Here is a 27,115-nt window from a genome sequence, read left to right on the forward strand (position 1 = left end):
TCAACACACACAATATATCTGAAAGGGTCAGAGCAAATCATAAAGCTGCTACTGTTTGCCTAAAACAAAATTCATTAGTATTAAATACTGAAGTTCACTTAAAGTCAATTGTAGCTTAGCCTTCCAAAATTTAAAAGGGAGGGGGGGAAGGAAAGGGTTTGGAAAAGTTTGATTGCTATAAAACTGCAAGTTTAATTGTGTTCCAACAGGATTGATTTTAGGCCCGTAGTATATAGTTTACTTTATCAAGTGATCTCAATGTAGGTGCTCATAGTTTAGGGAGATGCTTAGAAAATTCTTTCTACAGTACAATAAAAATGAATGGACACTTGGTGTTTTTTGTTTTGCAGGGAAAGGAGATATGGCTATGTCTAACATTGTAGGATCCAATGTATTCGATATGCTGTGTTTGGGAGTACCTTGGTTTATAAAAACTGCCTTCATAGATACATCAGCACCCGTGGAAGTGAATAGCAGTGGTTTGACTTACACAGCTATTTCTCTTATTTGTTCCATTATTTTTATTTTTCTGGCAGTTCACCTAAATGGCTGGAAGTTAGATAAGAAACTGGGAGCAGTCTGTCTAGTAATGTACTTAGCATTTGCTGTATTGTCAATTTTATATGAACTTGGGATCATAGGGAACAATCCTGTAAAGGTCTGTGGTGGCAAGTTTTAGCCAGTGACTGTACTGAGGAAGACACAAAACAATGAGAGAGGATCAATTTCTTCATTTAGTCAAATAAAAAAAATCCAAAACTCCCTTTGGGCTCTAAAACTTATTTACAGAAGTTCTAAATCATGGCATAAAAGTAATCTTAAAAATAAAACAACATCACAGCCTAATTGGAGCCCTTTCTTTTAGAGTCAAGAATTACAGTGTGACTACAATGCATATATAAAACCAAAATTCTGGAAAGGACATCTAATTTTTTACATTACAATGTTGATACAAGCTGGGGGAATCTGAAACACTAAACAAATCCCACTATGCAATCTTGAGAACAGAGAAAATGGCTTATTTTATTAAAAACAGTATAACCATTCATTTAAACTGAATGACTAGAGACACTTCGCCTAATTTTCCAGAGGTGCCAAGCATCCACAGCCTCTCTAAAATGTCTTTAAGAGGACTGCAGGTGTTCAGTACCTCTGAAAATCGGGCAAACTGTCCTTAAAAACCAAACATAGTAAGATTTAGTTAACAAGAATCACAGTATATTAAACACTATACTGTTAAAGGCTGGTGGGATTTAAAAGTTTGTTTTTACGGTTTTTGTAAGCATACAATGTTACTAAAAATGACTTACTAGGATATAGAAGCTAAACAGACATAGGAATGTTCCTGAATACAGTTTAAATTATGCATTGCGATCCAAGCGTACATCAATTTCTCTGCCACTGATTTTTATGCCGTTCATTATTCTACAGGCTTTTTCAGCAGATTCTGGTGAGTCAAACCTGACTGTTCCACAGCCTTTTGATTTTCCATTCTCCATTTTTATTTCAGCAAACATTACATGACCTGAATAAATAAGTTAAACAGCAGTTACTATAAAGGCTACATTGCACTACCAAGTTAGATATCCAATGACAGATTGAAGTAGAAAGGCATTTAAAAAAAATTTAGGAGGCATCTAAGATTAGATGTTAAAATACACTTTAGAAAACATACTACCATCAAATGGGCTAACCAAGTATAAGGTTTGTATCCATTTTACAGCAGGTTGAATCTTTGGGTCAATCTGAGGTGTTAATTAACTGCTTTACATTTTTATTAAAAAAGTTGCTATTCCAATACATTCAGGTAGTGTTTACTTATGTTTCCTTTCAGTAAGTGTTAAAACAGCAGACAAGAATCAGAGTATGAAAACTCCCCGGTCCACACAAACAGCAACAGTCCTTGTCTGAAACCAGTATAGAATTAAACATGCTTTTGCTTGAATTAATTGAGCTCAGTTGCACAAACAGAAGAATCCCATTAGAATAAGACCAGTTTTGAGGCCCTTTCAGCCACGATTTGAGCTATCACACAGTGATTACTTACTAGGTGCACGTTACTGTAAAAATCATAGTACAGATCAAACGGAGTGGAAGTTCTGTTACTGGAGTGATTATCGAAATAAGAATTAATTGATTTTTCACGGATGGACATTCCTTTATCCTGAATACACTTCTTTAGAAGACTTAAGATTTCAAAAAGCACCCAAGACAGAAAACTAGTCATTAACTGGCTGTTTTAAGAAAGACATTTCATAACAAGCTATCCTTTTAGCTAAACCATGATAATACAGCCAAGCCACCACAAGTAGACAAGCCTCTCTAAAATGTAGGCCTCATTTTTAAGAGACTCAATATAAGACTGACTTTTCACAGAAAGAGATGAAACATTTAGAGACAGATATTATTTTTAGTCACTTAATGACATTTGCAGGATATACAGATTTTGCTGATTTGTACTAATCACTGTTTTCTTAAAATCATTCAAGAATTACTACGTTAGCTGCTGTGAAGATTGTCAAAGAGAAGCAGATGCACTTCTAGGGCTCATCTAGTTAAATCTGAACAGAAACTGCATCGTTTAGAATCAGGGATGCTGTGGGCACAGGTAAAGATGCTTTTCAGTATAGCTTATTTCTGTAAATTTATGAATAAAAACTATTCTGGTATAAGCACCTTTATAACTGTATAACTGCAGCTATACTAGGCGGTTGTACCAGTATTATCGGTTTAGAAACCGATATAGCTAACGCAGTACAAAAAAACCTGTATTTAGACAGCCCTTAAACAGAGATCTTGTTTTCATACATATCCTCAGTTCCCCTCCCTGCTTCTCCTTTATACTAATATCTGCAGAATGACTTGTAAAGATTTTTCCACATTTTAATTCCACATTCTTCCAATGTTCACAAAATTCTTCTAAATTTTAAGATGCAACATTACCAAGGTTACATATGAAAAGAAGGTGGCTATTGAGATTAGAGCAATTGCAAAAAATGGTTATTACTGAACTTGTGTTTGGGGCAGGGACCATCTTTTGGTTTGTGTTTTTTTAACGCCAAGTACAATGGAGGTCTTATCCATAACTATGGGTTCTAAGCACAACAGTAAAACAGTAAAAAAGATAGCCCAGAGGAAGAACGTTTAGGTACAAAAATAGCCACAAGAGACTGGAAAACAGTTTACTATCTTATGCACTTCTGCCAAGTCTCAGAGGTTACAGAGAGAAAAAAAAAACCCACAGCCCCTGTAGAAGCAAGTCTTAAAAGTCTGGGTCAACTGACTCAGGCTTGCACTACAGGGCTAAAAACAGCAGTGTAGATGTTCCGACTCAAGCTGGAGCCCAGGCCCTGAGGTTCCCCTATCCCCACAGGTTTCAGAGCCCAAGCGGGAGTGTCTACTCTACTATTTTTAGCCCTGTAGAGCCAGCCCAAGTCAGGTTTTTTGTGTTGTTTTTTGCTGTGTAGATGTACCCATAACATCCCAGCAATAAACATCTTTGCATGAAGTCAAAAGCAGGAATATCTGCAACTTCATTTTCTTGGACAAAAGCTATGTACATTTGCTATCACATTTGTACAGCACAAATGTTTATGACTGTCTATTCATTATATCAGATGACAGTGCTATGCTGAGAATTATTTCTTCCTCCTCTCTCCCCCCACAAAGTAAAAAAGCCAATTAGGTTTTGAGTTCTGAAAGTGAGTTTTCAAAGGGGGAAACAAGGTGTTTGTTCTTACATCTAAGCCCCATGATTCATGCATTTTTAGCAATAGGGCCATAAAGGCTTTCTGAATTACCTGCATAAATCAATGCTATGTTGAATATCCACAGCAATCTTGCATGTCTTCCATACACAAAGCCAAACAATATAGCAACAATGCTTTTATTCATTTTAATAAGCCACAGCCCTCAGATAATACACAGACTAGGCCCATCTAGCTGAACAAAAACAATCTGCCTCCAGCTGTAAAACACATCTAAAGTCGCAAGGGTAAATTTAGTACAGTAATTTTCCCAGAAATTAACATATGTGAGCAGGATAAGGCTGGCCAGACTACTTTTCAGGCTAGTTAACATTTTGCCTAGGCAACAACTACATCCCACTGTCCTTGTAGATTGGACATTTGTTAAACTCTGACTTTATGGCTTATGCAGGACAATATTTGCAGCCTTCCATATACTTACCACACTGACTGAATTTCTCTTTTAGCTTCTGCCAGGTCAAGTCAAATGGAAGCTAGAATGAAAACAGGTATTAATAATATATACAGACACAAGAGTGGAAAAAATAGCTGTTTGTTCAAATTCACATGCTTACATTTCTGACAAATATCTGGTTGCCTTTAGAACCTCTCTCTCTCACACCACTTCCCATCGGGCCAGCCACAAATCCTCGATCCATATCAATATTCCTGTCCAGGCCAGCTCCCATAGCTGGTCCCATTCGATCAAAACTGGAGCTCATACGATCCATCCCCATTCCTCCAGTCATACTATTCATACCACCCATTCCACCACCTAGACAGAGAGAGGAAGAGAAGATGTTCAGGAAATAAAAATAAGTTTACTTCATGATATTACATTAAATGCAAGTTATAGCTGTATTGTAAGTGAATTTAACTAACTGGATCTCTTGTGTAGGGAAAATGCCGTCATTTTAGGTAAGAAAACTGATCTAGTACAGAGCATAATGAAGTTTGTCATATTTCATATAAGCTCCAAGCGGATTCAAATATCAGCATGTTAGCCCAATCACGGTTATTACATTCTTTGCAAATTACTAAAATTGACGTTTTTATTTGAACATTTCTGAATTATCAAAATATCAGTACTGTACAATAAGATACCAAGTAGCAAATACAGAAGTGTTGACAGACTAGTACTGTATCTATAAAAAACATTCCAATGAACATCACCATAAACCTCACAGGAATTGAAAGTTCAATGACTTTCAAATTTCACTAATAAGTCACACAGTGGACCAAAAAGATGAAATGAAAATACTGTAGAAGTTTTAGAACATGGATAATTCGAGAATTATAATCCAGGAAGGCAAAATAAAAATACGTCAGTTTTCCTGAATGCAAATACACACACAGACTTTTATCTACCTGATGGCATCATCTTCTAAAGGAAGGGTTCTTTGGATATTAAACTGGATTGGCATTGATAGCCACTACTTGATATCAGAAACCTGGACTTTCCAACACTAAATGCAATTTTAAAGCACATTACTATGTGTCAGACGTGTGAAACTACTGGCACTCAAGATAAATATCCTATTGAAAATTTTAATGAATCCACAATTAAAATTCAGGTAAGGCAGGAGCTTCAACTTCATCCACATGTCTTGAGTATCGAGGTGGATTTCCTAATGTGCCATCCAAGATAGCCAATGGCAAGGCATTACCGTCTTTCAACTATCCCAATGTGAAGGTGTCATGCCTACTGACTATGAACGTTCAGGATTAGACCTCTACACAAAAAGTTAACTGAATTATATCTGAAATTCTAGACTACAAATGGTTTCTAGCATGTTTTACTTACTGCAAAAATAACAGTATTGAAAAATCAGAGTTGTTTGTAGGATTCCTACGAATAACTCACCCTATCTTTCTTCTGGCAAAAATCTTACCAGAATGCTGCTCCTTTCTTCACAAATACTTAGCATATTAAGAAGTTTGACAAATTCCAACACCAGATTAAGAGTTAGAAAGGATGTAGTGAACGAGAAAGAAACTCAGTGTTAATGTATAAATAGGGCCCTACCAAATTCATGGTCCATTTTGGCAAGTTTCATGGCCAGAAGGTTTTTGAAATTGACCAATTTCATGTTTTCAGATGTTTGCATCTGAAATTTCACTGTGCTGTATCCATGGCGGTCCCAACCCAAAAGGGCATCATGGGGGGGTGTAAAACAAAGCTGTTGTGTGTGTGCGCACGCACGCACACATGTGTGGGGGTCGCAAGATTGCCATAGAGCTTTCTGCAGCCAGGGGAGGTTCCTGGACGTGGGTCTGATCTCCCTCGTACTGCTGGGAGTGCCCCATCCGGGGGCTCCTACCTTCTAGTCTGGGCTGTGCTGTGGAGGGATAGGACCTCCTCTTCCACTGCATGGGGGGGGGGGGGTGGTAAATCTAATCTCCCCTCTGAGAATGGTCATGCAAGGGAAGATGAAGCCCCATCCCTCCCCAGCCCAGCAGCTGGAGTGCGCTCAGCCCTGCCACTCCCCTCCAATAGCTAGATTTCATGGGGGGAGGGCCTGATTTCACAGTCAGTGAATTTAGTAGGGCCCTATATAGAAGGAAAGCATTTCTAGCAAAAGGGCTCCTCCAAAAACAATGAGAATTACAATCACAACTGGGACTGCTACATGAATATTTTCCTGCCACTGAAAGTATTGCACTAGAACAAGTTAATTATTTTCAAAAATCTTCTGCTACATCTATACATTGATCATTTACATTCTGTTGAAACCAATCAACCTACTCATTCCAGATCCTACTGGGCCCATGCTAGAAGCTCCCATTCCTCCTGCAAAACCACCAACCATTGCACCACCTAAACAAAGATAGGAGAAAAAAAAATCTAGTGACATACGCTAAGATTATGGCTATAAATTAACAAAGCCAGATAATATTAGCAAGTACACTGGTTAACGTTTAAAACTACACAAGACATTCTTACCTTATGATTCTTCTCTGTGGACTGGTTTCACCTGGGTAGATTAGATGGGCTGGTACCTTATTATGCAAGCTGGGTGGGAAGCCTCTAATAAGTGACTTTGATGGCCTCTAGCCCTGAGCTCTTTTTACAGATTCATAGATATTTTAGGTCAGAAGGGACCATTATGATCATCTAGTCTGACCTCCTGCACAACGCAGGCCACAGAATTTCACCCACCACTCCTGCAAAAAACCTCACACCTATATCTGTGCTATTGAAGTCCTCAAATTGTAGTTTAAAGACTTCAAGGAACAGAGAATCCTCCAGCAAGTGACCCGTGCCCCATGCTACAGAGGAAGGCGAAAAACCTCCAGGGCCTCTTCCAATCTGCCCTGGAGGAAAACTCCCTCCCGACCCCAAATATGGCAATCAGCTAAACCCTGAGCATATGGGCAAGATTCATCAGCCAGATACTACAGAAAATTCTTTCCTAGGTAACTCAGATCAGGTTTTAAGATGCTTTCCAAAGCCTCTTCCTAAGAAAAAAAATTCTTTTGTTTGGACAAATTGCCATTAGGGCAAGCTAGATGGAATAAAGAAAACGATCCTGCAAGAAACTCAAAGCAAGGCTAATAGGACCACCTTATTGTGAAAAATATAGGGTGGAAAGGGCTTCTGTCATTTCCACTCCCAACTGATGTACAATACTAGGAGAATTACTTGAAGCTTTTGCTTCTCTCCCGAAAGATTCAAAGGAATTCAAAGGAGCTGCTTATTAAACGCTCAAGTAAAGATTCCACTGGGAAGCCTATAGTGGGTCAGAGGAGAGAAAATATGCTTTTAGGGAACAGTGCTAGGGATGTGGAAGAAAAGTCACACCAAATTCATTAAACTCATAAGAGCTGCAAGACTGAGACAGCAAGGGGAAAGTACTTTAATCCCACCGTTCTATAACTCCCTTGTGATGGCTTTGGTAGAGGTTACCATAGCACTACACCGCCTGTCCCTGTCCAGATTCTGTAGTAAGCAGCTAAATTGCTCTTCTTTCTGGAGTAAATCTCAGTACCAAACGAAGTGGTTTACACTATAATAGTAAAGAACAGAATTATCAGACACAGATAAGCACAATATATTGGGGAAGAATCAATGAGACACTTGTTGAGGGAAGTAATACCTCACCAATCTATTAGCATTCTTTGAGGATGTCAACAAGCATGTGGACAAGGGTGATCCAGTGGAAATAGTGCACTTGGACTTTCAGAAACCATTTATATGATCCTTCACCAAAGGCTCTTAAGCAAAGTAAGGAGTCATGAGATAAAAGGGAAGGTCCTCTCATGGATCAGTAACTGGTTAAAAGTTAGGAAACAAAGGGTAGGAATAAATAGTCAATTTTCACAATGGAGAGAGGTAAATAGTGGGGTTCCACAAGGATCCATTCTGGGATCAGTTCTGTTCAACATATTCATAAATGATCTGGAAAAAGGGGTAAAGAGTGAGAATAGTGAAGTGGCAAAATTTGCAGATGATACAAAATTACTCAGGATAGTTAAATCCAAAGCTGCGAAGAGCTACAAAAGGGATCTCACAGAAACTAGGTGATTGAGCAACAAGATGGCAGATAGAGACTAACGAATTTATTGAGCATAAGCTTTCGTGAGCTACAGCTCACTTCATCGGATGCATCCCATGAAGTGAGCTGTAGCTCACGAAAGCTTATGCGCAAATAAATTTGTTAGTCTCTAAGGTGCCACAAGTACTCCTTTTCTTTTTGTGAATGCAGACTAACACGGCTGCTACTCTGAAAGATGGCAGATGAAATTCAATGTTGATAAATGCAAAGTAATGCACACTGGAAAACAATCCCAACTATACATACAAAATGATGGGTTCTAAATTAGCTGTTACCACTCAAGAAAGATCTTAGAATCATTGTGAACAGGTCTCTGAAAACATCTGCTCAATGTGAAGCAGCAGTCAAAAAAAGCTAATAGTGTTAGGAACCATTACGAAAGGGATAGATAATAAGGCAGAAAATATCATATTGCCACTATATAAATCCATGGTATGCCCACATCTTGAATATTGCATGCAGTTCTGGTCACCCATCTCAAAAAACAAAACAAAAAATTAAAATTGGAAAAAGCACAGAGAAGGACAACAAAAACGATTAGGGATATGGAACAGCTTCCATATGAGGAGAGATTAAAAAGACTGGGGGACTAGTCAGCTTGGAAAAGAGATGACCTAACGGGAATATGATAGAGGTCTATAAAATCATGAATGGTTTGGAGAAAGTATATAAGGAAGTGTTATTTACCCCTTCACATAACACGTGAACCTGGGGTCACCAAATGAAAATAAGAGGCAGCAAGTTTAAAACTAACTTAAGGAAGTACCTCATACAACCCACAGTCAAACCATGGAACTCATTGCCAGGGGGTACGGTAAAGGCCAAAGGTATAAATGGGTTCAAACAGAATTAATTAAATTCATGGAGGGTAGGTCCATCAATGGCTATTAGCCAAGATGATCAAGGATGCAACCCCATGCTCTGAGTGTCCCTAAACCTCTGACTGACAGTAACTGGGACTGGACCACAAGGCACAGATCACTCAAACTGTCCTGTTACGTTAATTCCCTCTGAAGCCCCCTGCACCAGCCACTGTTGACAGGAAGACAGGAAACTGGGCAAGGTGGACCATTGGTCTCACCCAGTATGGCCATTTTTATGGAGAAGAGAATAGACAGAACTCTCTCTGATAAACCTAGATCTGCTAGATTGTGACAAAGACAGCGTCACTGTGACAATAGATCTTGATATGAGAAGACAAATGGGTGGAGTTCTAATGCCATCCAATGTAAGTCCACAAACTGATGACTTGGTCACTCCAGAACTATCAGCACAATCTTGGCTCTGTCTTGCTTGATTTAATTACCCTTCACATGAAAGAAAACACAAGTGTACATGGTATGGGCTAAAAGGAAGAACACAAACTTCATGTTGCCCATGCTACTTTATCTGCTGGAGAACCTTTCACATTCTGGGTTTTTTGTTTATCTGGTCTGGTGTTTTTTGCCACAGAAAGTCAGTGACTGACTTGCCCAGACTGCAAACACTCTGAATACCCAATTTCTGAAACTGTTCCCCAGGGTGGATATATTTTCTGTATAATGAACCTGATGACAGACTCAGCAGTTCAAACGGAAAGATGATTGTTCTCTGCAAACCTGAATAGAAGGATGGTCTCTTAGAGGAAGAGTTTGTTTTCCCCTTTGCAATTTACTTATGCCACACTAGTGTTACCTGACCTCAGAATAATGTTGTGATTCTCGCTAGAATACTGAGCTTGTTCAATGCAAGCTGGGCTTTTCAGCACTCTAGCAGGTGGGGATCAAAAGCTCTTTCTGAAATACAATACATCAGATGGATGCTTAGACAGGATCCCCAAACCAAAAAGCTTGCGTTTGAGTCCTGCAGGGGCATCCTTTTCATTACAATGCAACACATTTTGTGACCTGTAGGGGAAAGACTATTTCATACTCATTGCTTTGATTGAAAGTGTCCTCCATGATAAGAACTGTTTGCAGAGTTTGAAACCAGGGTACTAAATCCCAGCAGTATACAGTAAGGTCAAAATGTCAGCAGAGCTCAGATTGCTGGAGAAATCTACCATGCTAATTGGACAGATTTTATCCTCAAAGTGATTTCCTGAAGGCAATACTAGTCTCCAAGCATTTGTTAGGAGCAAGAAAACTTCTGCCAAGGGCCTCTCATTACTGAAGAGTCCTAGACTCAAGAACATCTCTGCTCTGGTCACAGCCCTTAATACACAAACTTCTAAATAAGCTAATCATCTAGGTAGGTGATTACATAGATCTTGTTCTAGATTCATTAATTTTCTTGATATTGTACGAAAGGAAGAGGGGAGAGCCTTTTACTTCAAAGAATGGGAGGGATAGCTCAGTGGTTTGAGCATTGGCCTGCTAAACCCAGAGTTGTGAGTTCAATCCTTGAGGGGGACATTTGGGATCTGGGGCAAAAATTGGGGATTGGTCCTGCTTTGAGCAGGGGGTTGGACTAGATGACCTCCTGAGGTCCCTTCCAACCCTGAGATTTTATGATTCTATGAAAGTGGCCAATACAGTCTCTTGGGTGCATTAAAGCTGTGAAGACCCCCTTCAATGCACCAGTGGCCCATTTTCCTTAAGTAAGAAGACATCAGCCTAGATATTGGGATAGGAGGAGAGTAGGGTCTTATGCAGCTAAGCACAGCATAAACCAACAGTTATGATGTAAAGTCATAATAGTTTAGCTAGCAAAAGGAAAAAAAGTTATAGGTCCTCTGGGATTATATCAAGTTCTCACTAAGTAAAAATGCAATGCCAAAATACAATCAAGAGAAGCAGATATTTTGTATATTTCAATTACTTCCATTCTCTGCCACTGCTATCCTGTTCAGTGATCCCAAAACAGTACTTATCACAGGAAGCAGAGATACAGACTTTGTAGATACAAATCAGCCCAGGATACTTTCACCTTTAAGTATGTACTGTCTTGTCCCGTTACAGCAGCACCAGAGAATACAAGTATATATGGCAGAGCCCTGCTGTTTTGCACTCTACTTGGCTAAAGCCTGCTCCCATCTATTGCATGCAGAACTCCCACATCCAATTCCTCACAACAGTACTAAAATGCACAGATTTAATACCAGCCTCTGCAAGACCAATATGCATTATCGATATACAGGAAAAAAAAAATCTGATATTAGTGTAGAACATCTGCAGTCAGAGCTAAGTTTGTGTTTTCAACTGAGAAATTTTGCCTGCAAATACATAGCAGCCACTATCAACCTAAATATATTCTATTTTGAATGTCTTCACTTCCAAGAAACTGTTCAGTCACTTTAAATCCAAGATGGGGCAAAGACTTGCTGTCATCTTAAAAGATGGGAAATAGCCTAAAACAGATACCAGAAAATCTGATGTCTCCTGGAAAGGGGCAAATTAACCAGATTCTTAGCAAACAGTTTTATCATCTTTGCACAATCTTCTTTTCTGCCCCTAAAGAAAAGACTGAATCATCTTGTGAGACACGGAGGCAACTCAGAAATTCAAGATAGTCAAGAGGACCCACCGGTCTTTTGTGATGCGGACCTAATCCTTGAAGATGCCCCACCCCAAACAGAGAATGTATGAAGAGCAGGAGCCATTCGCAGGCCGGAAGAAGCAGAGCTTCCAGACTGACTTCTGTAAAGAATGGTTCTCTAATTTGATTTACACACCTGTCTAAATGGGGATTTTCTAATTAAAATTGGTAATCATGCCTGAATCTCCTTCAGGGAAAAATTGTTTTACAAGCAGCCTTTACGGTGGCAACCTAAACTAGTCCCCTCTGCCTCTTCCAATGAGGCATCCATATATCATGAAGGATTTTAGGAGTCAACCTCATGCTATTCTTCACCTTTGCAGGGTGGAGTTAACAGAAAAGAAAGTTCATATCTTTAGCATGTCCACCATAAAAGAAAGGCAGTAAATAGCTACATTTAGGCAGGATCCAGGCTCATCCTTGCACTTCTGGTCAACCTAGGCTCTACTTCTGCAGAACATTTTTTGTCCCAAATGACCAAGTTAAAACAAGAGAGGGTAGTGAAACCTGCTCAGTCAAAAAAGTGCAACATCTTTGCACAGGACATGGTGACCTAAAAGTGGAGAAAATATCAGCACAACCTCCTGAGCTGACTTTACTCCTGGAGGAATTCTGCGCCACTGTGCAATGCAGAATTTTTCAGAAATTAACGTTGTGCATGTAGAATTTCTTTTCCCCCACAGAAATGGGCTGCAGTGCTGTTGGCCACGACCAGACGCCGCTGGACACAGCAGAGCCCAGCTCACACACAGAAGATGCTGCTGAGGGAGGGGGAGAGAGCTACAGGATTTCTGGCAGCTATAGTTCCCAGCATGCCCTGAGGGAAGGAGATGGCAACACACAGGAAACTCCATGCAAGCCTGGGGCCAAGCATCAGGAGGTTTCTCCTCTGGATTCCTGGGCTCTGGGGGGCAGAGGCGCAGGTGCTGAGGGAAGGGGGGAACATGGCTGGGCTCGGGCGGGGGGGGAGAGAAGTGGGCATGGGATCTTGGCAAGAGGTGTGGGGTTGGGTATATTGGCTGTGGGAGCACAGTGGCTGGCTCTGGGGGGAGGGGGAGCGGGGTTGTGCGTGTCTGGCCCCCCCAGCTGGGCTCTGAGGTGTTGGATCATATTAAAGAAGTTCTGTATTAAAATCACAAATGAGTTTGATTCCCCAGAGTTTAAATTCCAGGGTATTACTAATTAAGAGGTCTCTTGGTTTTTGGTACTGTTTCTCTCCCTCTATGTGTGAAACTTGCAAGCTGCTAATTGTGTTAGTACATTCTAAGACAGAGTCTATTCTCAAAGCAATTCACAGAGAGAGAGACTCAAAGCAATACTCTAACAACAGAAACAGCACCCAGAGACTCCCTGCCCTTTTGTTGTGTTAACAATTGTGATTAAAATAGAGATAGAGGATGTATGTGGATGGATGCTTGGTGTGGATAATAACTGAATGATCAGGGAGGTGCCAGCCTAAGAATCCAGTGTCCATTGGCTGAAGAAGGCGTCAAGTGGAAATAACCAGAGGACCCCACCCGGAGGGCAGACTGGAATCCACCCAACAGCCTCAAGAATGGGAGAACCAAAGAACAAGATAACATCTTGGAGCCGTCAGGAATGTGCTATCTGCTGATTGATTCAGCAACAGCATGATGAAGCAATTCCCATAGACTGGCATAGGAAGAAATTCCTATAAACATAGACTGTAAAAAGTGAGAACTTTGGGGTGGGATTCTGCAAACCAACTTCCAGGAGCATCAGACAAGGCCCTGCTCCCTCCTCATGTCCAGGCCACCTGGCCAGTGGCTTGGCATGAGCAACTTTAAGGCTGGTAACTATGATAGCAACCTAGCAGAACGTACGTACGTATGTACGTACGTGTGTGTGTGTGTGATTGAATGGTATGTTATAACTAGAACTAACTGCTTACTATGATTCTTTCTGTATTCACAATAAATGTGGTATTTTGCCTTTTTCCCTTTAATAAAATCCTGCTGGTTTTTTGGTAACTATGATAGCAACCTAGCAGAACGTGTGTGTGTGTGTGTGTGTGTGTGTGTGTGTAAATATGAGATTGAATGGTATGTTATAACTAGAACTAACTGCTTACTATGATTCTTTCTGTATTCACAATAAATGTGGTATTTTGCCTTTTTCCCTTTAGTAAAATCCTGCTGGTTTTTATTTTATTGGTACAACAGAGGGAGGGGGAAAAGGGGCAGAGAAACAGGAACTGGGTTGTCATAGTGGTTTCTTTAACTCTCTACTCAGGAAGGAAGGAAGGAAGGAGAGTGTGAGGTTACAGACATACTTGCTGACAGATATTTTGAAATAAATTACCAAATAACTGAAACTGCTGTGATTATGTTGTGTTATTTTGACAAATAAAATTTTCAGAATTTTAAAATATTGTGCTCAGAATTTTTAATTTTTTGGCACAGAAATCCCCCAGGACTATGACTTGCATTAAAAAAAGAAGCAGCAGATTGGGCATAAACGGGAAGGACAACCTAGTGTGCACTAATGAGACAGGGCCACAGAAATTGCAAGACAGCTGGTATGCGGTTTCCAGAAAGGTGTCCTAGAATTTCAATTACTCAAATACTCAAAGTTACTAGCTGTGTTAACTTAAAATATTCTCTTTAAATCACTCCCCCGTTTTTTAGACAGGGCCACTGTACTTCCATCTATGTAAAGATCTAAATTTTATCCTCATTGCAGCACCTACCAAAATACTCTCTGGAGACTAAAGTTGATGGTGAGGAGTAGGCAGATAAATTTACAAGTTAGTTTTCTTGTCAAAAGAAAGAAAGTACTTGCAACACATTGTGATTGCTCAGGAGGAACTCAAATTTGACAGAGTTACCATACCCATTCTTCCAAACGAATCTCCAAAGCCCCGGTTCATTGCCATGTCACTGCGACCAAAATCTCTGTCCATACTTCCTCCCATTCCACCACGAAACATTTCTGCTGAGAATATACCAACAAAGAAGCAGGAGTTGCAATAGATTTTCTGTTACATTTTCAACATAAGATATACATAAATTACATATTTCATGACTGCTCATTCAAAAGGAAAATAGTTTAAAGCACAAATCTGAAGAGCTCACATTTAAGTTTGCTAACTTACCTCCCATGCCAGTTGCCATGCCTCCCATGCCAGTTCCTATGCCCCCACTCATTCCACTGCCCATATTTCCTCTGAAGTCATCTACGCTCCCCATCCCTATGTAAAGAAAAGAGTTTTAATAACGATAATGGATTAAAAGTAGAGGGGGAGAGGGAGAGAGAAAGTTCACACACCTCCCATTCTGCTGACTCCACCAAATCCTCCCATGTTAGTCATTCCTTCCATTCCACCAAATCCACCGATACCTATGCAATAAGGAAAAATGTTTTCTATACTATATTTTAAAGAAGTTAACAGAAAATAAATAAAAAACACATATACCTCCTCCCATTCTGTTCATTCCTCCGAAACCTGGGCCATCCATTCCCATACCTTCAACCAAAAGTTATACATATTGTTTAGAATACAGAAAAAGCTCTCTATATTTCTATATTCTATAAAATTCTGTGCACAATATTTTAAAATTCTGCATATTTTGTCAAAACAACACTATATAATCACACCAATTTCAATTATTGGGTATTCAATTTCAAAATACTGTCAGCCAGTATGTCTGTAGCAATACAGACAAAAAAAATTCCCCCAGGAGTAGAGAGTTAAAGAAGCCCCTACAACAACCCAGTTGCTGTTTTTCTACCCCTTCCCGAGCCCCACCTGAGGACCAGACACCCCCACACTCCCTCCAGCTCTAGCTCAGACACTCTTGCCTCCTATCCTCCCAGAGCCCAGGGATCCAGAGGGAGAAACAGCCTGATGCTGGGCCCTGGGCTTGTACGGCGTTTCCTGCATGCCACCTCCCTCCTCCAGGGCATGCTGGGAACTGCAGCTGCCAGGAACCCTTCAACTCCCTCCCCCTCAGAGTGGCTTCTATTTGCAAGCTGGGCTCTGCTGGGTCCAGTGGCCCCAAGTGTCCATCAGCACCTCTGCAGCCCATTTCCGTGGGGTTAAAAGGAAATTCTGCACAGAACATTAATTTTGCACAAATACTGTATTGCGCAGAATTCCTCTAGGAGTAATTTATGTAAGTCAATTAATCAAATTCACACTATTCAAGGTTTACTTTGTTAGAGAAGACAACTTTTCCTGAGGCAAGACCAAGAACCATTAAAGTTATAGAGAAAAGAAATAAAAGTATACTCACCTCCTGGACCCATATTCCCCATTCCACCTCCCATGCTCAACTGGGTTGCGCTGATGGGCTGTCCTCCTGGTCCAAGTCCCATCCCAATACCTCCAAGGCCACCTTTGAAAACCAGAGTAAGTATCACCATCACGAGTCAGGATTTCTGTTGCCACAATGAGATCCTACAAATGTCATTCATGCCTTCTGGTGCTGACATCATACAGTTACAGACTGCACATTATAATATATGAAGTTCAAGGAGTAAGGAAGATTATAGCCCATACTCACGAGGTAACTGTGGCGTCTTGTTCTCCACCACACGGAAGTCTTCATGAGGAATTGATTTGTCATCCTGTTGTGAAATGAGTATTATTAGGAGGGATTTCACTACATTTTAGCTTGGCTAAAGGGGGAAAAGGGCAGACAACTCACCATTTTTACATGCATGGGTCTATCAAACAGGAACTGTCCATTGAACATAGCTGAAGACCAAGTCAAAGAAGTTTGATCTGACAACTGAAGGCAGCCTAACTAGTTTTAAAGACTCATTTTTATAATTTACATCACCCTTCTTAGTGGTTCCCTCCCCACTTCTCCAATCAAGGAGATTAGCTAGTTAGAATGACAGTTACAGACAATCACTGAACAAATCAGCTCCTTTTTCAACCTTAACTACTGGACTGCAGAGTCACCCTCTCTCTCCGGCCCAATGATTATTTAAGTGTTTATCCACACTTGAACAGTCACTGGCCGAGAGAGAATGTTTCTGTATTCCAATGGTTAGAGCACCCACCTGGGAAGTGGAAGAACCTGGTACAGTCCCCCTGCTCCACTCTCATCATTTATCCACTATGGAATGGCTTCAACAAGAGAAGAATCAGAATATCCCATAGCTCAGGGGTTAGAGCAGCTCAGGATGGTGAGAGAGATAAGAATTGTACTTGGGTCTCCCACATCCCAGTAGAGTGCTCTAACCACTGAACTAACAGTTATAAGGTAGGTACCACCAACACCACCTGGATTTTGAATGGGATCCGAACTGGTGCATGTGCCTCAAGCCACACAAACCAACAAATTTCTATCTTCCTCTGGTTCATGAATTGCTCTGTGACTTAGGCACCTAGATGCCTAGAGTAGAATTGAACATACCCCAAGCTCTAAAAACTTAGGTTCCCAGGGAACTTTTACAATGGAATGTTAAGTGCCAAGTTAGTTTAGGTGCCAACAGAGTTAGGTGGCAGCCTAGAAGAAGTTGTGTGGACTTCGGTGACACCACACATGGGGACTTACATGCCTAATTTTGGAGTTTAGGCGCCTAAGCTGTTTTGTGAAGTGCACTCAAGGTCTTCATGTACACAGAAACTGAAATTTAGCATGCACATAAAGCAGCTACAATGCAAATGGATATAGTGTAGCTTTAAAATCAATCACATACACTCATATACCATTCAATGCAAACTGAATCCACATTTAACAAATTGCTCCTTTGACCAGATAACTAATTCTCAAAAATAAGGATACATATTGCCTGAACTGCTTCAATTGCTTGTTCAAAAGTGACTGTTCCCATTCCTCGACTCTTGCCATCCTTGTCTTCTTTGATATCTGCACGTTTTACAGTTCCAGCAATGCTGAACACCTCCTTTAGTTTCTTCCAGCCAACTTTAAAGTCAAGCTGAATATACAAAATTACACAATTCCAATACATTTATCTCTTCTCATTAAATAATTTAGAAGACATTGTACAGCACAGTAACTTTTTAAACTCTTAAAAACAATATATTTTTATAGCACATGTCCACCACAGTGAGTCTAACAAGTCAAATCTCTTTAAAAGTGATGATTTCATGTCACTTCTGTATGCTTCCCTCCTCGACTTTTAACATGCTGATTAGGAAGGGATATTTTTTGCAGCACCTGCATTCTCTTAAGTGCCAGTTTGCATCTAAAGAGAATCAGGACTAGTTCAGGTATTTCTTAAATTTGTGCAAATTCTGAGCTAGTAAAAGAATCAGAATAAATGATCGCATTAAAACAATAATGTAAAATAGAGTTTGTGTTAATGCAGAGTAACTGGCAAGATTTTCTGCACAAGGTGGATACATACAAATACACTTGCCAACTAACAAGTACACTCAGTTGTAAAGAAAAGCCAAAGTTATCTGTAAATACTATTTTAAAAAATTGCAACAAAGGACTACAGCACAGTGAAGACCATCAAAAAGACCTGCTAGTAGTAGTCTGCTGCTGAAAATCCATTTCACGTATTTTGGACACATACATACGTTCTCTCTTCAGGTTTCAGGAAAGAAATACCAGACCTTAAAATTAATTCATATGCATGTCCTTTTAAAAAGGGAGAGTGAGTGGATATTCTTGCGTAATTCAGAGAGATTGGTACTACTGAACATAAGGATTTTTTAAGATAGATTAGACATTAAAATTTTTAAATATGTGCTTAAACTTACATTAGCAACAAAAATAGTGGACCCGAGCCTGCCAGCCTGCAAATTACTGATAATCTCAGGAGGAATGTTTGGATTATTGATAATTGAAGGGGGTAAATTCATCAATCCAGGTGCCATATCAGGTCCATGTCCTCCTGGGAATGGTCCTCCCACACGCTGCAATGCCCTACGAGCATGTTCACCATCAGGATCCTAGAACACATTTAAAAGTAAAGCTAACACATTCATCAACAGCAGGATTGACAGTTGAACAAAAAAAGTACTATTTTAAAATTCCACAAAAATCCATCAAAATCATCAACTAATATCCTTGTCAGCATCAGCAGAGGGATCAAGCACTTAAGTAGCATGGAGACCTAATTCCCTCACCTCTAGAGGTGGGTCCTTTCAGATGAGGGTTGAGGCATATTGGCAAAGCACTTGTGGAGGAAGCGTGCACTGCCACTTCACATGCTGTACCTAGCCTATGGACAAGTAGAAAAGATTTCAATCTAGTGGGCTGTCAGTCTAGTACCTTCTTCCAAGCACTGAGTTAATTCAATGAACTTTGATTATTTGTTAATTCCATGATTAAAAATGTAACAGAACATTCCAAAGAACTATTATAGGACCCAACACTGTATATTACATTGAGAATTTTGACACTTATTTGAGATCTCAATTTGCACAATCACTCTATTTCCACCCCCTGTCCCACTACAAAATAGTCAGAACAATCTGACTGGCAGACTAGAGTTAAGAGTCATTTTGATAAAAGTATAAAAACTGAAAGCAATAACCAGGGAGGACAGAGGGAAGTGGTAGGAAGTTAGGAGATATCTACCATTTAAAAAAGGCATGTGTCTATTTTGGCATACTACAGTCTTTAGGACACATCATGATTTTGTCACATTAGATCCCCTGGCATTGTGCCTTCTGTGAGCCACAGGCCCCTTGCTGGCTAAGGAAACATAAAGAGGCCTCTCCACTATAGAAAGTGGAAGATATGTGTAGCTAATAGACCACCTCATGTTAGTATAAAGCCACTTCAAGTGTTCCTAGAAAAGATTTCATCAATTCAAGCTAAAACAAGGTAACGTTCATACCTCTTTAATGTTCAGGGGTCTTCCACTAAGGTCATATTTGTTCATAGTTTCTAATGCTTTCTTTATGAATTCTTCATCTTTGAATTCAACCACACTTAAGAAGGAACAAAATATGTAGAGTATTAAAATAAAGTTAATTTTAAAAACCTAGCAGAATATTTATACAGTAGTGTCTTTCCACACACACACACACACACAAAGAAACTTACCCACAACCCTACATCCATGATGAAGATTTGTGAACACATAAGGAGAAAAAAAAAAAAAGGAGTCAGTAAACGTAGCTAATAAAATATTTTAAGATTCCATATTACTGTTAAATAACTATTAGTTAAATTTCAACTCCAGAATTTATAAACACATGCTTTTTACTGATTAGGTGAAATTAAATTTCACCTAGTGTCTTCTGAACAAATGCACTACAGTGGATATTACAATTAAAAAGCAAAAGACAATATTGTAAACTCTATTTTATTCTCTTTGAGCCAAACCAGAATTGGACTATAGAAAAATGCCACACAGATCAATATAGGACAGTTAAAAGAATACGATCAGCACACTCAGTGTGTCACTGGATGCTGACCTTTGAGTACAAAATTTAATTCCACATACATATAATATACAAGGATTTTGTGTACCTTTCTGAATTACGTTTAAAAGTTAAGTTACTTTTCATGAAAGTAAATTACCGACTGCACCAAAACCCATTTAATAAAGCAACTAGCTTAGGACTGCTTTAAGTGAGCAGTAATATAGACTAAACTGAAAACACACCATTTTGTTTTACAAATGTTAGGGAACTCATTTACAACAATTATTCCTGCTTAGGTAGAATCAAACCTGCATTTCTCAGTTCATAAAGCAGGTTCAGATCTATTATAGCTCAAACTTTTGACTGAAAAAAAGACAAAGGAGCTTTAACATTCTTCACTCTAAGTGCCTCATTGCTGGCATTCTCTTGGCTGCCAACCACCTCCTTCCATTCAGTTTAAAAAACAGGCAAATTCAATAATCCAAAGTGTTCAGAGCACTAGTCCTGTAAACTCTCAAATTAGATTCTTCAAACAGTATAGTCTTAACATTTTTATACTTATTGGCCTCAAAAAAATTACACTTGCAAAATTTGTCAATTCAGTAGTTTTTTTTAAAGTCCTTTACATAAAACAGATCTAGAACACAACAAAAATCCTCAAGTAAAGTGTTGGCTGAAAAGTATTACCTTAAGAGAATTAAGTAAATGCCATTTGTTGACTTTTATAAAATAGTTTGTCCCTTACAGCCAGCTAGTTTGATTTACATGAAAGTGTCAGACTGATTCTAATACAGAAGCCTCAAGTCTATCATAATAAAATAAAAATGAAACTTACTTTCCAAAAACTGGTACAGGTATTATACAAAAATAAAACTGCTGAGGAACTTTTAAACCTCTAGCAGATTGTTGCCCACGGCACTTACCCTTGATTTTCCTTCAGCATCCTTAAACAGCTCCACGTATGTAACCTCACCAACTACATAAGACATACAAAGGGAAAATACCAAGAGACAATGCATTTAAACACCAATATCTTGCTTTACTGTGCCCCTGTGCACAACTCTACAGAGAAGCACCTATTATTCACCAACAATCAAAACCAGACCAACATACCTCCTGTCAATGGCTATATAATTTAGCTAATTTTCAGAAATATGCAGCAGCCACATTCTCAAGAGCTATACAAACAACTATATTTAACCTAATTCATACTACAGATCATATTTTGGCCAGTATGATATAGTTGGTGAACAAATTCAGATACACACTTGGTCCCTTAACCTATCAGATTAGAACATCAACATTAGCACTTTTCAATGACATTTGTCATCCTACTCACAACAGCTGTTTTAAGGTGACTTTCTACCTGAATGTCTTCAATCATAAGAGTTTGCCTTCAATATAATAACCAAATTTACACGTCAAATATTTCACAGCAAGCCACACACTTTCTAAAGTTTCGGTGAATAAAACCAATCAAATAGTCATGTCACCTTACAACAGATACACCAAGCACAGTTACAAAAAGTTTTTGGCATTATTTAACAGCCTAGAAGCCAAGTGTGCTTTGCATTACTTTTAAAGAATCAATATTTTCAAGAAAAATAACAGATCTAACTTTTTACAGAATTCTTATTAGAGTTATTTTCCCCCAAACTGTCCAGAGTAAAACGTTTGGGTTGTTCAGATTACTCTATCAAAACTGCAACAGCAGTAACACACTTTTAATATAGATCTCCAGACAGTCAGTCATGGCAGTAGTGACAATGCAGACAAAGTTAATTCCACAGCCAGATTCCACCAAGGAAATACAAAACATCTTTTGAAATACACACTAAGTGTATTGCTTAAATACAATAGCCCTTTAAAAATCTACAAAGACTACAACTAGACAAAACACAATCTCTTTAAAAAGTCATGAGGGCATGCATATGCTTTTGGCTCTCTACTGTCACACTAGAATGGCAAGTTTGTAAACACTTCATTTTCCCATACTACCCTGCAATGCAGTTGTCTCAAATGAAAGAGTGGGGGAAAGATAGATGTATCAAGTAAAGGCCAAACAAAAAATAAAAAAAATGCAAGTCAAATCTGTGTGGCTCAAAGGACAAAAATATTTTAAGTTCCTCCCCTTCCTATATGAAGTGGGTTATCAGGAGTGAGTTACCTTTTTCTCTCATAAGATCTTTAATAGCTTGCCATTTCATGTCGTATGGGATGTTGCTAATGAAAACTCTGTTACGGTTAATAGTCTTCTTTTCTCCAGTGCCTAAATTCTTGTCCTTTGAATAGGGATGGAATCTATTCTTGTTTCCAAGAGATGGAATTGCCTTCGGTTTTGGAACATACTTTTCCTTCACAGGTGCTTTTTCTTCCTTTGTTGCCTCATCATTATCCCTATATTTTCAAGAGACAGACAGATTAGTTTTGCTTTGAGATAACGGTACAATTCTATACTAATAGGGCAAATGCCACATTTTGCATGCTATCAACTTTGCAACTACCATTCAGAACTCCCTAGTTCCCAAGATATTTTAAGATTTCATTTTAAACAGTCTCATTTCATGAACACGATGTTTTATTTGGCAACAAAATAAGAAGTTAAAGTTTGCAAAGAAAGGCCACACTGTTCCATTATAATCACAGTAAGGAAGTCTAGTTAAGTTGTACTTCTGTACTAATATGCCGGTCAAGTTCCAGCAAGGTGGTGTTATAAAGAAACAGATTATTAAAAACTTGTGTAACTGAGATGTACCAGCCTAGTTATTACAAGCCTTGAGACTTAGGTGTTTTAAACAGTGTACTGAAAGATCTTTGCATGAGACACCAGTTGCAATTACACAATACTCCTCTCATATCTAAGGGTTACAAGATTGCAGAAAAGGGGGATTTGGAACCTCTTGCTTAACTTATTACATGAGCAAAACAGTATCTTCACAATGCCTCACAAGCTGTATTTGTTTCAACAGGGATCCAGGACCTAAAATTTTATACCAAGTTTTGACACTTTCAGCATGTAGCTCAAAAGACCTAAAATACAGTACATCGCTGGACTGTTTCGTTTGTGTTTATTGAAGAATTATGAAATTAAGAGCCAAGATTCTCTTCATTAAAAAGTAACCACACCTTCAAATGTAATCAACCTGCATATCCTGAGTGTGCAATAAAGTCAATTTATTACTGTCACGCTAAGTAAATGAAAAGTTCTACAGTGGGGTCCCATTTATTATCCATCCACAATGCCAAACTCCATTTTAAGAATTCAGAGCATGAATTTGAAGCAATTACTTTTCCTAGAATTAGAAAGCACTGGTGTGAAATGGGCTTTGTAGCCAAAATATGTAATAATCAAGTTAGTTGAGAGATTATTGCAAAGTTTATAACTAAAAAATATATTATATCCAAAGAGATTATATCCAGAAAAGAAGCATATGTTGGTATTTTCATTTTTTATATATAGCAAAACAATCTGATCACCTGAGTATTCATAAGGAACATAGAAATCCACGGATGCAGAACTTCTGTGCATCCTAGAAGGAGAGGCAACGTTTTCTGTAAAATATGAGCTATCATTTTACATACACCTCTACCCCGATATAACACGACCCGATATAACACGAATTCGGATATAACGTGGTAAAGCAGCACTCCAGGGTGGGCAGGGCTGCATGCTTCGGTGGATCAAAGCAAGTTCGATATAACGCGGTTTCACCTATAATGCGGTAAGATTTTTTTGGCTCCCAAGCACAGCGTTATATCAGAGTAGAGATGTAGTTTCTTCCCTGATTACAAAGAAAACCTTTGAAACGGGAATTGAAGCAGCATTACTTTTGTGGTCTGGAGACCAACTGAAATGACAACTTTAAGAGCTACAAACTTCCCTATCTCACTTTAGCGTGGAGTCCATTCAGTCAGAAAAAAAAAAAATAAAAAAAATCAATCAGTACAGAATTCCCACAGAAGTAATGAAATTAAGCAATACAGCGACACCAGTTATAAATTAATTAAGGCCAGGGATTTTGTCTTCATACTTCTCTGTAGAGCAGCTAGCACTTTTTTATTGTTGTATAAGTGTTTATATTTGACTTCTTGACCCAGATCCCCAAAACACCAAGAATTATCATTATTAATCAAATTTTACATAAAGGGATTTTTTTTGTTTGTTTGTTCATTCTCTGGTCAATCACCTGATAGTTAGATTGACCCAATGTACTGTAGTATGCATCAACATGTGCTGGGGCCAAAGTTGAGTAGGAACAATAACATGATTCTAAACTTTGATTACAATCATCAGCATTTATTATTAGCATTTACTGCATAATGTGTAAATAAGAAGAAATACAATAATTAAACTGAATTTTATTTTCTGATTCCAGATATTACTAGTAATTAAATTTTAACTCAAAGATTGCATCTGTAGGAAACAAACTGAGGCAAACATTTAAATCCAAAATTGTGCAGAAAATAAATCTTCAAAACAAAATAAAAAAAAAGATAAATCTTCCAAGCTTATGTATAAAGAACCCACAGAAAAAGATGATTTCAAATAATTTGTAATATGCACGTCATTTTTCACGATACATAAGTTAACAAAATACTTACAGCTCAGAATTCTATTTATTCAATGTATTGTGCTGAAAAAGTTATTCTAGGAACTTCTATTGATTCTGTTCATAAGTAGATGGGTACAAAGTGGCAGTGCAGGAAGTTCCACAACTAAGTCCCTAATTCTGCAAACACAGATGCAAATTTTTATCTTTACTACCTTGAGTAGTACTATTACTCAACATAGTAAGGTTAAGTAGGTGCATAAGTAATTGCAGGATTAGAGTAATATGTTGTCCACTTTCACATAAGCACTATCTGGTTACAGGAGAATTTAAACAGACTGAAATTTGTCTTTTGATACACAATAAATTTAACATAATGCTTTCTGTACACGATTCCAAGGGGAACAGAGGGGGGATTATGTGTACATGAAACCCTGATACCCAGGAGCATATCTTGCATTTCTTTCTAAAACAACTCCCCAAGTCTACCAACAAAAATATAGGGTAATAGGTTTTTTGTTAAGTCACTGCCATAATTATTACATTCCCAGAAGAAAATGAAAAACTGTGATTAACACCATGTTGCATTTTGATGTTTGCACAGCAATTTGAAAATGCAAGACTCTACACATGGCCTTAAACCAAGAATAATACAAACCACAAAAAACAGGAGTGTGAGCATTTAGAGCCAAGTGCACAACAAAGGAAAACCTGACCTAGGTTACCCCAAGGTATGTAAAATATAATCTACACAAATACAAGAATACCATGGAATAAATGCCTTCATTCGTCACCCCTTTTATAAATGTTTTTATTTTGAATCTGACTTCAAGTGTGTTTATTTACCACAATCCATACTTTTAACATTTCAAATGTCAACGCAGCTTTCAAACAGTCACCATGTATTAAAAGACGCCTGTAACAAAATATACTTTCCTCCAAGGTGTGAACTGGGTAAAATGAGGAGCTGAAAGTTGTACTGATTTGAGATCAAAGACTTCCTATGTTCAACCACTGACATCAGACCTTCAAACTTTTACCAGCCAAGAACCATCAGTTCTAGAAAGCCCTTTTGCTTTATTACATTGGAAAGCTGAAATTCCAAGCTTCTTAATAACATACCACATCTGTCCCTGACAGGTCCTGGCTTACTGGATCTTAAAATAGCACTGTAATTTACAGGAAAGCTGTTAATTTTTAAAACTTTTTCAAAATGTGTTACAAGTACAGATTTGTCTCTATGCACCTGCACAAGAGCTTTCCTGTTTCTAAGCCAACCTGGCTTTACAGATGGAGGGATACAAAAAAAACCAAACAAAAAAAAAAAAAAGCAGCAATGTAAAGTTACAATACATCTCCAGAAAAACGTGGTGTAAACAGAACAGATTATGGTATTTGAAGACATAAAGATTTCACTACTCAAAAGCGATCTGTGGAGTGATGATCAACTCCCACCCATATAATCCTCACAGAATCACATACTTACTGTCTGTGTTTCACGTACTGGCTTGGATTCAGCGAGCAGACACACGACCATGCAAGGAAGCGCACTGCTCCCAGTGATCACACCGAGAAACCTCGCCATCGTTAATATAATGCAATTGCCTGGCCTCCTGCCTTGCCGCAGGGCCACGCTCTCCGTGTTCCCAAGGAGAGGCTAATGGGATGGGGGAAGCAACCCCCCCTAGAGCAGCACCTCACCGCAGGGCAGCCTTCGTGAGCCTCCCCTCCCCCTGCTCTTAGCCCCCTCCTCTGACCTGCTCGTTATCCCCTTCTCCACACACACCGCCCCCAGGCTACACCACAGCGGCTAACACTAACGGGGGGGGGGGAGGGGGCTTCTACTTCCCCTCCCAGGTGATGGGGGCTCCCCGGAGGGGGAGGAGCCTTGCCCGAGGTGGGGGGGGGGCGAGAAGGAGAGGACGGGCTGCCTCTCTACCACGGCCTAGGCGGCCGGCTGAATCCCCGCGCTCAGGTAGCCCCGTTGCCTAGCCCCCTCCCGCTTGTCTCCCGGCTCGGAGCCCAGGCCCAGCCCCGCACACACATTTTGACGCCATTGGCGCTACCACCGCTCTCGGTCGCCGTTGCCACCATCTCCTCATCCTGCTGCTGAGGCTGGTTGTCTGGGGCGGCTAAGGCCTCCTCCGCTCCCCCCGGTGGCGGCGCGGCCGCCGCGGTCTCCGGTTTATCGTTCTCCGCCATTTCCTTGCCGAGCTCCTGTGCCGCCGCTGCCGCTGGGTTTGAAAAGGCCCCTGAGCGCCCTGGCCTCTCCGCGCCGGCCCGGCCAGCTCTCGCGAGAACGAATCCGGAAGGGGGGGTGAGCGAAGAGGGCTCCTGGGTTACCATAGTGACACCATTGTACTGGAGAGGCCTATCGTCTCCATCCTCCCCTCTCCTAAGCGGGGACATCTTACGGGCGAAGGG

At 39.5% G+C, this 27,115-nt stretch overlaps 2 protein-coding genes across 3 annotated transcripts in view; one reads left to right on the forward strand and one right to left on the reverse strand.

Annotated features, from left to right (window-relative positions):
- Positions 1 to 762, forward strand: part of SLC24A5 (solute carrier family 24 member 5) — a 12,749-nt gene extending 11,987 nt beyond the window's left edge. For both annotated transcript variants that reach the window (XM_048865988.2, XM_048865987.2), the window contains exon 9: positions 351 to 762. In XM_048865988.2, coding sequence (XP_048721945.2) covers positions 351 to 679 — 329 coding nt within the window. In that variant the 3' untranslated portion in view covers positions 680 to 762. The remainder of the gene's footprint in view (positions 1 to 350) is intronic.
- On the reverse strand, positions 717 to 27,115 carry MYEF2 (myelin expression factor 2). The gene is given in 20 exon segments (XM_048865989.1): positions 717 to 1,525; positions 4,189 to 4,240; positions 4,322 to 4,521; positions 6,493 to 6,564; positions 14,672 to 14,773; positions 14,934 to 15,029; positions 15,107 to 15,178; positions 15,255 to 15,305; positions 16,075 to 16,176; positions 16,345 to 16,408; positions 16,489 to 16,538; positions 17,578 to 17,731; positions 18,525 to 18,716; positions 19,610 to 19,703; positions 19,819 to 19,826; positions 21,065 to 21,117; positions 22,309 to 22,538; positions 26,736 to 26,935; positions 26,937 to 27,008; positions 27,011 to 27,115. Coding segments are annotated over 20 exon segments (2,118 nt in total). The 5' UTR covers positions 27,101 to 27,115; the 3' UTR covers positions 717 to 1,361.

This window comes from Caretta caretta, chromosome 10, assembly GCF_965140235.1.
Source record: "Caretta caretta isolate rCarCar2 chromosome 10, rCarCar1.hap1, whole genome shotgun sequence".
NCBI lineage: Eukaryota > Metazoa > Chordata > Testudines > Cheloniidae > Caretta > Caretta caretta.